The following is a 16,773-nucleotide window of genomic DNA, read 5'->3' as shown; positions in this document are numbered from 1 at the left end:
GATGTAATTATGTTTAAAGATGTATTGAGATCTTGTAATGTAGCTCAGATCACTGTATTTTCTTCTGCATTTTGCTCTTTCTTTTACTTTGATTGATGTTTAGTATAGCATTTCCGAGTTAGTTGATGTGGGAAATTATGCCTGTGACCCTTCAGGTTGATTATTTCTATTAATGAACTTTGGTGGGTTATCCTTAGAATCCCTTTGGACATATTTACATGGTAGATAGGTCTTGGGAGGAGCACAAAAATAATTACTAATTTAATTGAATTTTAAGGACATTACAATTTATCAGTTAGAAGATCGAGTTGGAGCTTAGAGTCTTTCGTTAATTTTATCTCAGTATTTATGAACTTCAATGATGTATTTTGAGATAGTTAGCTGTTGTTATATTTTTATGGATTTTGTGTTGTAATTTATTTAAAAGATTTTTTGGAGGTATTAATTGTAGCTCAATTCATTATTTTTCACATTTCGCTATTTTGGAAATTTTGATAGAATTTAAATAATAATAATAATAATAATAATAAAACTTAAAGAACTGGTGAAATTGAATAAAATAATTGAAAGGTTGATACAATAAATTGAAAGTTTTTTAAATTTAGTGGGATAATTGCAAATGTAATGAATGTTCAATGGATTAAGTAAAGTTTCCACATAATTTATATATATATAGTGTGTGTGTGTGCGCGCGCGCGTATGTGTGTGTGTGTGTAAGTCGAGCTAACAAGTGAATCGAACTTTATATGATCCTATTCATGAACGTTAACTGTGTCGAGCCAAGTTTTATAGGGGTATGCATCATTTAATAGTCGAGTCGTGTGCGAGTGAGCTTTATCGAACCGAGCATGACTAAGCTTTACTAAGCCGAGCCCAAGCGAACTCACGGGTAACTTTGTTCATTTACATCTATATTCGCTAGGGGTGAAAAGGCGGTTACAGTTAGCAATTATTGGTTAAAACCACTAAACGTAACCGCTCTTTACTGAACCGAGCATGACTAAGCTTTACCAAGCCGAGCCCAAGCGAACTCACGGGTAGCTTTGTTCATTTACATCTATATTCGCTGGGGGTGAAAAGGCGGTTGCAGTTAGCAATTATTAGCTAAAACCACTAAACGTAACCGCTCTTTACTGAACCGAGCATGACTAAGCTTTACCAAGCCGAGCCCAAGCGAGCTCACAGGTAGCTTTGTTCATTTACATCTCTATTCGCTATGGGTGAAAAGATAGTTACAATTAGCAATTATTGGCTAAAATCGCTAAACGTAACCATCTAGGCGGTTAGTAAAATTCACTAACGGCCTTTGTTAACCGTAACCGCCTATGCGGTGAACCGCTTAGCATTTGTTAGAGAAAAAATTAAAAAAATTGAAAAAAAAAAAACGATATTGTTCTATAGTACTACGATAATATCATACTACATTCGATATCATTTCTAAATTTTTATATATATTTAAAATTTTAAACAAAAATTACATGGTTTCATATATATTTATGGCGGTTAGCAGTTAATGATTAGCGGTTTTAAAAAAAAAAACTTAAAATTACTAACCGTAACCAATACCTAGGCGGTTAGTGTTTTTTACTTACCGCTTTCACAAGTAGTTAGCGGTTAACGGGCCATTATTGCCTTTTCACCATCCGCTTAGATTCATTGTCGGACCTGGATTCAGGTAGGAGTATCTACGACCCAATTGGTCCGGCCCGTCCGGGATTATGAACTTCCCATCTATCATAGCGCGCAGCGAAAGCACTCGCAAACTAACACGAACCAGTAGCTCCAATGGCGGCATCTCCGAATAAAGAACCATCTCCAACCCAAACCCTAAACCCTCAACCCTCCGCTCCTCTCCAAATGGACGGCCACGATTCGACCACCCAACCCTCTAGCCCACTCCAACAAGAACCGTCCAATTCCCAACCAACATCGGCGGATGACGCCGTTTCATGCGGCGAAAAGCGAAAGCGAGAGGACCCGTCCCTCCACCCACTGTGGAAGACAAGCCTCTGTTCCTACTTCAGGCGCAACTCGGGGTCGTGCAGCCACGGCTCCGCGTGCAGGTACGCGCACTGCGAGGAGGAGCTCCGACCGCGCCCTGACAACACGTGGGACCCTACCTCGGAGCGCGTGAAGAAGGCGCTGAGGTCCGAGGAGAGCGAGAAGCGCGAAGGTCCGGAGGAGGAGGATATCATGATGACTGAGGTGGTTGATGACGACGATGATGGTGATAATGATAATGGCGGTGGTTGCTTGGACCCTGGGCTCAGCAAGTGCTTGGTGCATTTGCCGAGGAACTGGAACTCCGAAAATTTGAGGAACTTTCTTGGCGAGCAGGCAAGTGGGGTTTTTGGTTGGTTTTCAGGGTTTTATTCCATGCTGAACTGAGTGTTTTTTCCCAATTCTCTCTAATTGTTTATTTGGTTGCTGAGAAAATGTGGAAATGTACAAATTGATCATCCTTGGTGAAGGGGTATTTGGATTTGAATTAGAAGTCCCAATTGAGATAAATCTTGGCTGATTGGAATTGCATTTTCTTGACTTTTGTATTATAACTTATGGTGACCACCCAAAACCTGGACTTTGTGGTATCCCTTTGCCAACCTGTTATGGGAAATTGTTAAGTCCTGCTTATTGCTCTTTCGGTAGACAGATTATATGCCTTTGGCGGAAACTTGGTTTAGGTCTGTGTAGCTTCATCTTGAGTTAAAAGAGTTGAAAAAAAAAAAAAAAAAAAAAAGATGAAGAAGAAAAGGCAAGACTATCACCTCCTGCTGGAATGTGACTGTTTACCGTTGTGGAATGTGAATATCTAGGCTGAGGGGAAGGTATATTTAAGAGTTGGGCACGTGGGTATGATGGTGTTTCTCTAATGATTGGTTTAAATAGCTCTTATTACAACGTAAAAGCAAAACTGGCAGATGTATGATATTTGCTATGTGATGTGAAACCAATGGCATTCATGTGAGATATGGTTTTTTAAAGTTTAGGAAGTTTATGCTTTTGTTCATAGTATTTTGCCATGACATAGACATTCTTTTGGGATGTAGAAAGCTTTTTTAATCTTACCATTCTGTTTCTCTGTCTTTGCTGTAGTTAGTTAATTAAAAATCATCTATGAAATCGTCCCTTCTTTGGTGTGTGATAGAAGAGACTTAGTACTTTCATACTGGAAATTTAAAAGATCTTTATTCTCCAGGGAGTTCACTTTAAATCTGCAAAGAAAAAGAAAGGAATGACTGTGGGTTTTGCGAGTTTTGAAGATGCAGAACAAGTGAAAACTGCACAGGAGGTAGCCCCTGTTTCTTGTATGTCAAATGAGTACTTCATGAACTTCCCATTATTACAGTGACTGGAACTTTAAATCTCAATTGACAGGAACTGAAAGGAAAATCTATTGGCAACAAAAATTTAAAGATTGCTGATGTCATTCCTAGATCATTTGATAAGAAAATTAGATCAACAGCGGCTCTCCCTCTAAATGGCCAGCAAACTGGGGAACCTGCATTGGATGGAGAGAATGCAGGAGTAGCTATATCTTCTAATGGGATTGGGGACGGTGATACAAATGATGACAATAAAAGTGATTCAGCAGTTGACGGTTCCGTTTCAAGGGCAAGGAGTGCCCGGGATGTTGTGACTCCCCTCGCTCATATGCCTTATGGTGATCAGTTGGAGCAGAAAAAGAACTCTCTCATGCAGATTCTCAAAAGACTTGTTAGTTGTTAGAAACACTTTTTCTTTTTTGCTTTATTTGTAATCATATTTTCTGTCTGCAATTGTTTTCTGTGCGTTGATTTTATTGAAGAAAAAATTTTCAGCTGACTAAACTATTACATTTTTTTCTGGCAGACTAGAAATGCACGAAAAGCGTGTCCTAATGGTGTTTCACTTCCAGAATGGGTTCTCAAATCTAGGGAGATAGGTACCTTTCTTACCTTTATTAAAGCTTGCGGAGAGCATGATGCTAGAGAGTTAATTTTTCAATAATTTTGGGGTTGATAGGTGGACAATGTGGTTGCTTATGAAATCACTGACATTCTTGATTGCTCCATTTGTGCATGCTGCCCTGTCATGTTTTTCTTTTATTCTATTGAAACAGGATGAGAAATATTGTGGCTCTTATGACGGTCATATTTCTTTTCCTTTTCTCTTAAATCCTGCAGGTGGTCTTCCATGCAAGCTAGAGGGTATACTTGAATCACCACTTGTAAACGGGTACCGCAACAAGTGCGAGTTCTCTGTTGGATATTCTGTTCAGGGCATACTAACAGTGGGATTCATGCTCGGTAACTTTAGGTACTTACCATTTGCTCAGTTTTTGGAGTACTTCTTGCTGTCTGAATCATTTACTAAAGAATCTTCTCAGGCATGGCGTGACAGCAGTTGAAGAACCCGTGGACTGCCCCAATGTTTCTGGAATTGCCTGCAAATATGCTTCTATCTTCCAGGAATTCTTGCAACAATCACAATTACCAAGTTGGAACAGATTTAAGAATACTGGATTTTGGCGTCAATTAACGGTATGCATTGCTGTTTTCAGGGGCTCCAAGTCCCAGAAATTTAATTATAAGCATTCTTGCTGCTATGCAACTTTTGAGTTATTGATTGGGTGTGTTTATTCTGCTGTTGAAACATGCCTAGAAGTAGTATAAAAATTACTGTCATTCTTTCAATAAATATTCTGTCTGTAATTTCTGTTCCAAGGTTCGGGAGGGAAAGACCCTGGGGAAGGTTGTTGATGTTGAAAATTCTGATGCCAGCATTTCAGAGGTCATGCTTGTTGTTCAGGTTGGTGTATAATGAACTTGTCTAGGAAGTTTCAGCCTTTTCTTTTCTTTTCCCTTTTTTTCTATTTTCTTCGTTTCTTCTTTTTCAATGAGTGAAGTCCTATTAGACATGCATGTCTGCTAGCTCCACAAGGCTGTTGAGAAAGAAAAAACAGAGACACCATGTGTAACATGCTGGTGCAATTTGGCCGCTCGTACAGCAGATGAAATTTCCATTTTCAAATGGGAACAAACCTACTCGAATGGCTTATTGTTGAATTGCAACTTATTGTAAAATATTAAGTGAATAGAAAATAGTGAATTTGTTCATTTAATTAATATTCTTAATTCTCCTCCTCACTTGTGGATCCAAACTCTTCTGCCATGAGTGGGGCCCAACATGTGGAATATGTATAATGTGAAGTTAGGGTTTGGATTCAAGACTTGTTTTGATACTATGTTGAATCACCGATTATCTGTAAAACTTGAGTTGATTGGAAAAAGTGAAATTAATTATTTAATTAATATTATAACACTTACAAATAGTATGAGTGGTAATTTGTTGTAAAAGTTTCATTTATTGCATTCTTTTCTCTTTTTTTTTTTTTTTTTTTTCTCGGTTATGTAGGTTTGCTCTGTGGGCTTCGATGATGCTGTAATAACTGGTGAATTTAAGAGGCTGGCTCAAGCTTTTGCTGCAGGAGCTACAGCAAATTCTCCATCTTTGCCTCTAACAGCTTTGGTTGTTCAGGTACTAGCTTCTTGCCATGAGACTTTTTAATATGAGAAGTTTATAAATGGACTGCCTTTTAGATACTTGGTGCTTTACTATTCTGGTATGAATCTTGAAGTGATCTTACAAAGCATGTCCTGTCTAATTTAAGCACATGGTGATTTGTTGTGGATGTGGCCAATCTGCTTGTGTCATAACTAGCCTTATGGCATAGGCCCAAAAAGAGTGAAAAAAAAAAAAAAAAATTGTGGCAGATACAAGGCAATAAGGTGGTGCTTTTTCTAGTTTATAATGTCACAATATGCTCTCTTTTATTCCTAAATGGCTTGCATGGTGATTGGTTTTTATGCAGGATCACCAAGGAATATCAAATGCTGCACCGGCTGATGCCCCCTTGCGCCAACTGTCCATTCCTATAGCAGGTGGTCCTGAATTGGAGGCAACCAATGATGTTGTAGAGGCAAGAATTCATGACTGTATAGGCAATCTTCGGTTCTGTATATCTCCCACAGCTTTTTTCCAGGTTTGGAGCTCAGATTCTTGTGCATTTCTTGCTCAAGGAAAATAGATTTTGCTAGTCGCACTTGATATTTCAACAACTGTCCCACAGGTTAATACTCTTGCTGCGGAGAAGCTGTATTCGCTCGCTGGGGATTGGGCTGATTTGGGTCCTGATACCTTGCTATTTGATGTATGCTGTGGGACTGGAACTATTGGGCTGACTTTAGCCCATCGTGTTGGTATGGTAATAGTCACCAACCCAATTCTTGGATTCTTTCAAGTTTTCATACATGTATGATCAGTTCCTTAATTATTCAATGCCCTGAGTAACAAAGACCCTTCCATTTTTGGAGAAAAGGGAATGTGACTAAAACATTTCGTTGCAATAGCTGATTGAGATTCATACTATAGAAAAGTGGTCCAGTATAATTCCATTACATCTGTATATGAAACAAAATTAGATTCTTTCTCTTCCTTTTATCAAAAGGTTGAACTTGTTTTGGCTTTATTTTTCTACCAGGTTATTGGCATTGAAATGAATGCTTCTGCAGTTTCAGATGCTTTTAGGAATGCTGAAATTAATGGAATTAAGAACTGTAAATTTGTTTGTGCAAAGGTGAGTTTGCAGTATTCTCCATTTATTCAATCAATTATTTCTTTAGTTGGTGAGGCTCGTTGTCATTGATTATAATTAGTTTATCATTTGTTTACTATGTGTTTGCCATTGATGGGGTACAGGCAGAGGATGTGATGGGGTCATTATTGAAAGAGTACCTAAATGCACCTCAGAAGCTAGATGAGATTTCAGATACTTCTGGAACTAATGACAAAGAAACCACTTCTGCTGGAGAGAAAGATACCTTAATTAACAAAGCACTAGACCCTAAAGAAAGCACAAGTCATGATCTTGTAAATAATAAAAATGCTTCTGATTGTTCAGAAAATGGAGGACAAGAAGCTGAAAGCCAACTCCACAGGAATTGCGCTTCTGAAAGTGGGAATACTTCTGTACAGCAGTTTAAAAATGTTGTTGCTATTGTTGATCCTCCACGTGTTGGACTTCATCCGATTGTAAGTTACATGCTTCTCTGCTGTGTGCAGTTTTACGTACCCAATCTCTCTTTTTTTCTTCTGTTGATTGTCAACTCAACTTCAGTCTGTTGCAACAACTATTTTGGTTGCTTGATGATTGAAGAGATTCTTTATTTTGGAAACTAGGGCTTCCTTCACGGCTAAGAGTATTCTCATCCAGCTTCTTATTTTGGGGAAATCTCTAGTTTGGGGAGCCAAAATGCTAAAATGCATCTTTTTGACTCTCCAATGGGCTTCCTATTTTGCTAAAAAAATTGGGGGAGCATGAAGTGGGGAGCACTGTTCACTCCCCAAATATTAGGGTGATGGTTACCTTGCCACCTAGCCTTGTTGAGGTTCCTGAGGACTATGCACTTCTGCACGTCCATCAAATTGACTTAGCAAAAATGCATTTTCAACATGTAGGGATTTGAGCTGGAGTTGGTTGAGATGAAACGAACAAAGAGTAAAAGGAAACAGCACATCTTGAGATCCGAAATCCCTAATGTTTGAATAACATGGAGAGTTATATGTAGGCTATATGTGGCCATTCACTGCATCTACCGACATTGTTTACTGAACCTTTTCTTTTTTTTAAACATGAAACTTTTAACTTTTATGTGATACATACAATTTTCTATTCCCCCCTTATTCTGACACCAACCTAGTAGGACCTTAAGGTTTCTTTGATCCGAAATTAAAAATATTTTACTTGCCTTAGTTGAAATGGCTGTTGGGTTCCAACTCAACGTTAAGGGTAAGAATTAAGATTTCCAATGCTTCCATCTAGGGTGATGTGGAATGAAATGTTTTGATGGATCTGGCATCTAATAAACCCTTTTATGATTATCATGGCCAAATCAGCTTGGTCAATTTAGTCGGATTACCTTTTTTTTCTTTCCAGTGCTCTTTGCTCAAGATGCAGCAGCTGCTTCATGGATGTGTTCCTTTTCCTTCTATATCACATTATTATAGTTCTAAAGGGGGAGAAAATAACAGAACATGCAATTAGATTCTGGAAGCTGCTTTCAGAAAACTACCGTCATTAGATTGGGATTGATGTCTTGAAAATGGTACCACTAGGCTGCAGTAAACATGTATAAGAACTCATTATTGGTTTTAAATTTTTGGATAGCAGCCATTTATTGAATTTCGAACTAGTTATCTTTTGCCCTCAAACCATGTCCTTTTGATGCTGACTCTTGTTTTATGAGGATGCAGGTGATAAAAGCTCTGAGAACTCATCCTCGTCTGAGGAGGCTTGTGTTAGTTCCCAGCCGATTCTCTATTTTCCAATTCTTTTCTTATCTTATCTTCACTGTGATTCAAATTTAACCTGTTTGGTGCAGTTACATTTCCTGCAATCCTGAAAGCTTGGTGGCTAATGCTATTGAGCTTTGCACACCATCTCCTGAGAAAATTGAGAAAGGGAATAAAAACAACCGGGGATGGAGAAATATGAGTAGTGCTGGTCTAGCACGGCACAGGGCCAAGTCGATGCCCGTTTCAGAGCCATTCCAACCTGTAAGAGCCATGGCTGTTGATCTTTTCCCACATACTCCACACTGTGAAATGGTGATGCTCCTAGAAAGGTAGACACAAACCAAACCCACTCTGGAGATTACTTGCTTTGGCATGTAGCCGATATCTAAAAGATTCCTTGAAGGCTCTGATGAGTTCTGATTACCCACAAATTTTGACAGTATAAGGGTCTTATCTAACATTTACCAATTTTGTACGATTTTTATATTCGTACTCGGTTACCAGAATTCTGCTTTTACTCTATTCAACTTATCGAGTTATTACCAATATTTATTGTTATGTTCCCCAAAGGGTTTTGATTTTTATGATTATTAATAAAATAGCAAATTATAGATTTGGTCATCAAATAATGTGAAACCCATATTTCAATAGTGTCCTGACTATGAGGCTTGGCAATGAGCATAGTTTTGGATTAGGTTCAATGTTGCAAGCAGATTTAAGCCCTCATGGACAGCAAAGTTTATGTGAGAGCTGAGAGAGGTCAAGGATTTTATTACCTTAATAGGTTGTCTACGACAATTTTCTGTAGCAAGAAGCCCTATGAAAGCCGTCGACTTGGAAAAAGGATAGCGAAAGTGGTTCACTAACGGATTAAGCTGTGCCAATGCTAGAAAGCTGTTGCGTTTAACATAATGCACATCTGTTTTCTAACTTTTCTTGCTTGTTCACTTCATAGGCCTTGGTTAACAGTAAGTGGATGACCATTTGCCTATGGTTATTGAGTAATATTATACTTACTCTCACTTTTTTACATCCATTTTCTCACACCCGTATGGGATGAATCACCAAAAGTTCCTGAATATTGTAGCAATGATGTGGAATGATGAAATTGAGGGTTCTCCTATGTATGGTTTATGCTCCAAATTGAGGAGACTCAAGGAGGAGCTTAGGAGGTTGAAAAAGAACCATTTTGAACCTTTCTTTCTACCCAAGAATCCCATTAATGATTGAATTGGGGTGGATCCAATTCATTGGCAAATGAAAAAATTATCATTTAACACTCGCAAGTTTTTAAGACTTTCATTAAGAATCATGAAGAAACATCTTGCTCGGCAACTACAATATGTTAAATAAATCCAAGATACTTTTCTATCCAAACTTGTTCTAAAGATTGGTGAATTGTCACTTTTGCTAACCATTTCGTTAGCCTCCTTGTTTGTATTCCCAACACCACATACCATGACTGAAAACTATTCAACATAGTTTCAGCGTCCTCAATCATTTGCCTATACCTACTCTAACAACATTCTTCCTTCCTCATAACATGTACTATTTCCAATACGTCTTCTTTGATCATGACACGTTGAAGCCCCAGGTCTCTACAAAATTCTATAGCCTTCCAAGCGGCCCAAGCCTCAGCTACAGTTGGACTAGTTACAAATGACTTTATGGTACACATAGATGCCAACACATGGCATAGTCTCTAACAATAACACTCGCACACCATCTGCTCATTAATTTTGTCTATCTCTACATCCCAATTTATTTTTATCATCCCAACATGTGGCTTTTAGCAACTCGGCCCCTCATTTGATTGATTTTCCTTCATATTAGTCATTAGACCATGTGAAATCACCTCTGTAGACTACCATATTTCTGTCGAGCCAAATCCTTCTAGCTGTTATAGCCACCAATATCAATTCTTTCTCATCTCTTTGATCAGAGAAACTTTCCACCAAATTTTGTCTTCATTTATTACTCATTAATCCATGTCTGCATATACTGCAAGGTGTTCTAGCAGGTAAAGTTGGCACCTTAAACATCTATATCTCTTCTTTTATCTCAACGGGTAATGACTTTTTATTATCATTTTCAAATAAAGTCACATCGTTTTCAAACAAACATCTATATAATTAGATGGATCTACCCCATCATCATTCATGAGGGTTGGATAGATCTTGGCACTGATACATGTCATCATGTTACCACAAAAACATTATAATAACACATTAATATATTTATTTATATAATGAGTTCATTTAAATCTCACCTTTGCCTACTCCTGCAATTTCCATTTCAGAGGTGTAGTGGAGGCATGTCAAGCAAATAAAAAAATGTGGATAAATATTGGTCAATTTGCTTGTCCATAAAGATCTCCAATTTTTGACCTACCGTAACCGTCACGCCTAAATTCATAGTATTTTTAACCCTAATCAATCTTCTAGGCCCTGTTTGCTTTTCCTCACTATCGCCCTTTTTCCTTTCCTACTTCACTTGTCTCTCTCAGAGGGCGACACCTACACGTGGACAATTCCTATTGGCTGTCCTATTATTAAATTAAAAAAAGGCCGACTCTATCTCTATTATAAATTTTTTGAAATTTCTTCCCATATGTGCTTGTGGGGTCGGCTGTGACTTTCCATGAAGTGACTGCCATCTGCCAAACAGCCAAAAAAATATATTATAAAAATAAATAAATAAAAAGTGGATAAAAGGCAAAGCACATTACAGTGGAGATTTGTTTCATTGAAATGATTAACGACCCACTCACACCCACTTTGTGGGGATTTCTGCAAAAAGATGCAATTCTATGCCACTATGAGTTGTGATTATTATTTTTTTATGGGACATCAATTATTCCACTGCAATGGGAACAAAGTTTTTAAAATTATCCCTGCTTTCATAAGACTGACAACTTCAAAGATAAGAAAAAAAAAAAGTATATGAGAGCTTTAATTAACACTTAATTAGTTTGTGGGATCATTTTACTTCTAAGCTCTCTACTCACAAAAGTTTTTTTCTTTTTTAATCAACAATGGAGGATTACATCGACACAAATCACACAAAAAAAGGTTTAGCAGCCTAACAATAAGCCCCAACACAACCTGATCAATCACGGGGAAAATTTTTTTTATAAGAAATGTGTCAAATGAATGACACCACCATATGAATTATATTAATTCAAAAGCTAATAAAAATGGCCGACAATTAAGGCAGTTTGAGGTGGCGTATTAAAAATGGCACGATAAGACATATAAACCTTGAAAAAGTCATTCAACCTTTCCCGAACTCCCACAACAACAAGAACAGCATTGATGAAAGACAAAATAAAGGCAACAATAAAGTGCACTAACACTTAAAAAAGAGAGATAGGGAAGAGGAAAATTTGAACAAATAATCTTCATTTTATGAAACGTGATCCTCGACTATTAATTAGAGATGACAAAAGTTGTTATTAAGCACTCGATAGCCCCTAATGACATGATCAGCATGCCCAAAACTAAAATTGAAGGGAACTCAATAGAAAATTTTGAAAAAACCTTGACCATCAAGATCTCCCTTGATCGAATCTGGACCACTTTTTTTATTTTTTATTTTTATTATAATGAAAATAAATAAATACCTAAATCGTCTGCCTTTCCTTGCGCTATTCAAACCTACTGCCTATTTTTGGCCCCCACAAGCGAATACTTACTTTTTTCAATATACTTTTAAACACATTTTATATATATATTCCCTTAACTTTACTGCATTAAAGAATACAAGTGACTTGAATTAAAATTTAAAAAAAAAAAAAAAAAAATACACAGTATAAATAGTAATTATTGTTGCCTTTAGAAACATATTTGAAGATATTTGCACAACTTGCACCCATGTCCAATGATATTTGAACATATTTGCATGCAAATAATTAAAAAAAGAAAAAAGCAACATGCTATTTAAAATCAAATAAATGTTAGTCGGTCATAAGTCAATAACTTATATCAAAAGAAGATAGTAATGCATTAGATTAGGCAGCTTAATCATGATTAGTATTGTACAGTTCAATGGATGCAGTAGGATTTTGAAAGCCAACTTTTACAGTTTACTCATGAATCTTAGAAGCTGCATAGAATTTCATTTGAAAGGAAAGTTGTATGTTTCTTCTCTGTCCCCCCACCGGCACCTTTTGCAATTTTTTATTTATTAATTCTCCCCTCATACAGTTTTCCTAATTTGAAATTGTTTAGTGGCTTAGTAGTGGCTTCATATCCTTTGACACGTTAAGCATCATTATCTATCCACTGTTGCATAATAACTCAGTCACCCGGTTCCTCTACCCTTTTTTTTTTTTTTTTCTTTTCTTGCGAGATATAGAGCTTCTAACGATAATTAGAAATCTTTGGCTTTATACATATATATATATATTTGCATGAATCCATAACCCTAATTAATTAGCAATGTAAATGAAAGTCAAACGAAAAGAGTTTTTTTTTTTTTTTTTTTTCTTAGGAATATATGCAAAATTAGTTACTCTAGTTCAAAATTATGACAAATAACTTTTTAGGTTTTAAAAATTGATTGGGGTCCAAACCGAGTCCCAATGGTGTCTTAGCGAAGTTCGGGCGGTGGCCTTGCCGGTTCTTAGCAAGTCCCAATCAGGGGTGTCAAAGCGATTACGGTTAGTAATTATTGGCAATAACCGCTTACTGTTACCGCACTAGCGGTTCGTAGATTTTACTAACCGCTAACCGTTAACCGCTAGGCGGTTAACGGTTAGCGGTTAGTGAAATAGATAACCGTCTGCTAACCGCTTTTTCAAAATTTGACTTTTTTTTTGGGCTTTTTGGACCTTTTTGGGCTTTCTTTATGGCTTTTCGGGCCTTTTTGGGCGTTTTTGGGCTTTTTTTTTCCCTTTTTTTTTTTTTGTATTTTAAGTATCTTCTTGGGCCCAATTGCTATAAAAAGAGCCCATATTGAAAAATAAAAAATATTTGACCCAAAATTTATATTTACTTGTACTTTAAAAAAATTTCTTTAAATATTAAATCATAACCGGTTAACTTTTTTTTTTTTTTTTTTTTTAAAAAAAAACAACATATAAAAAAAAATTCAACACAACATATAAAAAAAATAAGTTCAGAATTCAGACAACTGTCACAACATATAATAATAATACATTAATACTTAAATTGTATTTATAAGTAACACATTGGTCATTGTTTAATCCAATGTCAATTACTGAATTTGATATTGTACGAATCATATCATCATTATACATTAATAATATGATTCACTTGAGGTCTTGAATAAAGTATTTGAATTGTCATTGAATCATATAATTAAGTATTGATATTATACATTTATATTATTCATATGCATATGTAGACTTGTATAGACTTATAAGTTTATAACATACATTAGAAATAAGTCTCTAGCTATTTAATTGTTATATTAGTATGAATTGGTATACTTATGAGTTATGTCATATTATAATGTATAATTTGTTATTATATAATCAAATGATTTAATTATCAATTGATCATGTGCTATAATCATATAAATTATAGTGATAATATATTAATACTTAAATTGTGATTTAATTTTTTTTTTTTAAATTGCGATTTAATGATCAAGTGATTATATCATATAATCATATAAATTATAGTGATAATATATTAATACTCAAATTGTGATTTAATTATTTTAAAAAAAAATTGTGATTTAATGATCAAGTGATTATGTTATATGTATAAATATTTTTATAATTATAATTATAAAAATATATTATATAAAAAGGCGATTAGCGATTACGATTAGTAAATCCAGTAACCGCTCACCACTAAGCGGTTATAGCGGTTAGGCGGTTAAGCAGTTAGCGGTTAGCGGACGGTTTTTAACCGTCCGCATTGACACTCCTAGTCCCAACTAGGTCCCATTTGTTTCCTGACCATATCTTGACAATGTCTCAATTGTGCCTGTCGATTTGAGAATAAAAAGCTCAAACTCAAAAAATAATACGTTTTACAAAAAATTAAGAGAATTTTTTTTCGGTTAAGCCAACAAATATTTTATGTCACCCAAAATACCCAAAAATACAAATTTTTTTTTCTTTCATAAATCATTTTATGCCGAAACAAACGAATTCTTCGTATTCTCTCATCATTCTCCGTTTTTCTTTTTTGAAAACCAACCATCAAATTTATATGATGTACATAAATAAAAATATAGGTCCTGCAACTTAAAAAGTGACAATCCATTTCTTAATATCTTTTAATTTTGTATTGTATATCACACTTGTCACATTATGATTACGATTGATGTGACACATTAACAAGTCCTATTAACTTTTTTCAATCGCAATTATGTATTTCTTTTTCCTACTTTAAATAGTATTTAATCACTTTTTAAAACTCCACAATCTATTTGTCAACACCTCCTGCATTTAACCCTTTTGTCTTCAATCTCTCAAAACGTCATAGATATAAATTTATTAATATGGGTGTTAATTAGTACTAGTAGAGGGAGTGGAGTAACCATTCACTCTATGACGTAGGCTTTGATTATTTGTACGGCTGCAATGCCTCCATAGCTTTCTTCGTGTATTTTGTATTGCTATTTTTCTATTATTCTTTATTTCAGATCAACAAAATAAAGTCAAATAAAAAAAAGAAAGATTATATTTGAAGATTGGCTTGGGTTAGGTTGTCTATTTCTGGTAATAAAGACACATCTTGCTTATCCTCTTGCATACGTGTTTCTTAATCTTCCATTGTCTTTTGTCATTTAATTAACCAACCACGTACCCGTCAGGCCTCCTACTTTTATTATTTTATTGCTCCATGCTCATTTGATTTGGACTAAATAGTAATGCTATTTCGGGTTTATTTGCATTTGGAATTTCAAAAAAAAAAAAAAAAAAGATTTTAAAATGTGCATTTTTTTTTTATAAAAAAAGTAAATTTTAAAAATGCAATTAAGTATTTAACAAAATCCCAATTTAACCTTTAAAATCATAGTTTAGTTTTTAAAATTATGCGTTTGTAAAAAGCACCTCCTTAGCTATTTTTCTGCGTTTTTTAAATCGTAATTTTTTAAAAATGCAGTGTCAAACAATTAATTTTCTGCGATTTAATTCTTAAGAGGTAGCTCAATCGGCTGGAGACCATACTTTATAAAGTAAATGTCTCTAGTTTAAATCCGCATCTCCTTCTCTTGTATAGACATGTCCCAAAAAAAAAAAAAAAAAAAAAAATTGTGATTTGGTTTAACATCACACTTTCTACAATTTAGTAAATTGTTATACGAGAATGAAAATCAATCTCGAATCCACACTTACTAAATATAATAATAATAATAATAATTTTCACTATAACAGCATCATAATTATATTACAATTCTATATCTATCTACTAAATTGTATTATTCTCCCCGAATCTCTCATTGTAGGTTGAACAAAGCCTAGTGAATAATATTCTAAAATAGTACATCGAATAGAGCATGATTCTGTTGCTCACCAACACCATCCACCCCAACTTTTCATTCTCACAATTATTGTGCTGTGTATCCTACGAGAGGGGCTTCACAAAATTATGTGAAAGTATTATCCTATATTATGAGATTTGATTATAATCAGATATGATGATAATTAAATTTGATATTATGGGATTTGATTGTAATCTCTTTACTTTTAGGTTATCGGATTTGAATACAAATATAATACTATTTTCATATTGGAATTATTTCATCTACCCTAATTCTCCAATAAATATGAGACTATTATATTATAAAATAAAATAAAAAATTAACTTTTCATAAAACAATTATCAAATGAAACACAACAATTTTTAAAACATAAAACACTTTCAAAAAATAAAATGAAACACATTTTTACATACAAATTTTCATACATTCTTATATATATATATAAATAAAAAGTATTCTTCCTATTATTCTAATGGAAAAGACTTAGAAGATGAGCGACTGTGCAACTACCTTTGTCTTGATTAGAAGTAATCTTTTACCAAATAGCCGTGGACACAAGACTAGTCCACCCCATCCTAGTAAGAGGTGACCGTAACACGTCAGAGGTGGCCAAACCGTCACTTTCTTTTTAAAAATATTTTCTAATTTTTTTTTTTATAGCAAATAAATTAACCTTCATACTTAAAAAAATAAAAATAAACTTGAGTTTTCTCATAAGTCATAAGAATTACGTTCAATGTTTGTTTACTTTTTTAAAATTTTACTGAACAATTTTGTTTTATTAAATCTCACACAAAACACAACTTTCCATCGCATCAAAAATATTATCAAATCAAAACAACACCAAAAGACTTCTTTACCCCCTCCGATAATTATTTTTGTTTTGGTCCGGTGAGAAAATGAGATGAGATGAAAAGCAACGGTATCTCTTCTTAGGAGAAACTCGTATCAGTTACAGTTACCTGGGGTGCG

At 34.9% G+C, this 16,773-nt stretch overlaps 1 protein-coding gene across 1 annotated transcript; it reads left to right on the top strand.

Moving 5' to 3' along the window:
* The first annotated feature begins 1,665 nt into the window (after nucleotides 1-1,665).
* LOC132163952 (zinc finger (CCCH-type) family protein) lies at nucleotides 1,666-8,758 on the top strand. Its single transcript, XM_059574342.2, has 14 exons — nucleotides 1,666-2,337; nucleotides 3,200-3,292; nucleotides 3,379-3,717; nucleotides 3,853-3,925; nucleotides 4,167-4,299; nucleotides 4,370-4,523; nucleotides 4,708-4,791; nucleotides 5,398-5,520; nucleotides 5,855-6,025; nucleotides 6,113-6,247; nucleotides 6,524-6,619; nucleotides 6,742-7,074; nucleotides 8,296-8,339; nucleotides 8,424-8,758. Exons 1-14 carry the CDS (start codon nucleotides 1,786-1,788, stop codon nucleotides 8,668-8,670), a joined length of 2,577 nt encoding a protein of 858 aa, XP_059430325.1. The 5' UTR covers nucleotides 1,666-1,785; the 3' UTR covers nucleotides 8,671-8,758.
* Nucleotides 8,759-16,773: the final 8,015 nt, after the last annotated feature.

Source organism: Corylus avellana, chromosome 8, assembly GCF_965113065.1.
Source record: "Corylus avellana chromosome 8, dhCorAvel1.hap1.2, whole genome shotgun sequence".
Lineage (NCBI taxonomy): Eukaryota > Viridiplantae > Streptophyta > Magnoliopsida > Fagales > Betulaceae > Corylus > Corylus avellana.
The sequence above is the reverse complement of the archived record's forward strand: the minus strand, read 5'-3'. Positions and strand labels throughout refer to the sequence as shown.

What these genes read in the sequence shown, in the direction of transcription:
- LOC132163952 (XM_059574342.2), top strand. Translation starts at nt 1,786, where the DNA reads ATGGCGGCATCTCCGAATAAAGAACCATCTCCAACCCAAACCCTAAAC. An exon ending in GATTTTGGCGTCAATTAACG is followed by an intron (nt 4,524 to 4,707) that starts GTATGCATTGCT and finishes TTCTGTTCCAAG; the next exon opens with GTTCGGGAGGGAAAGACCCT. An exon ending in AGGTCATGCTTGTTGTTCAG is followed by an intron (nt 4,792 to 5,397) that starts GTTGGTGTATAA and finishes TCGGTTATGTAG; the next exon opens with GTTTGCTCTGTGGGCTTCGA.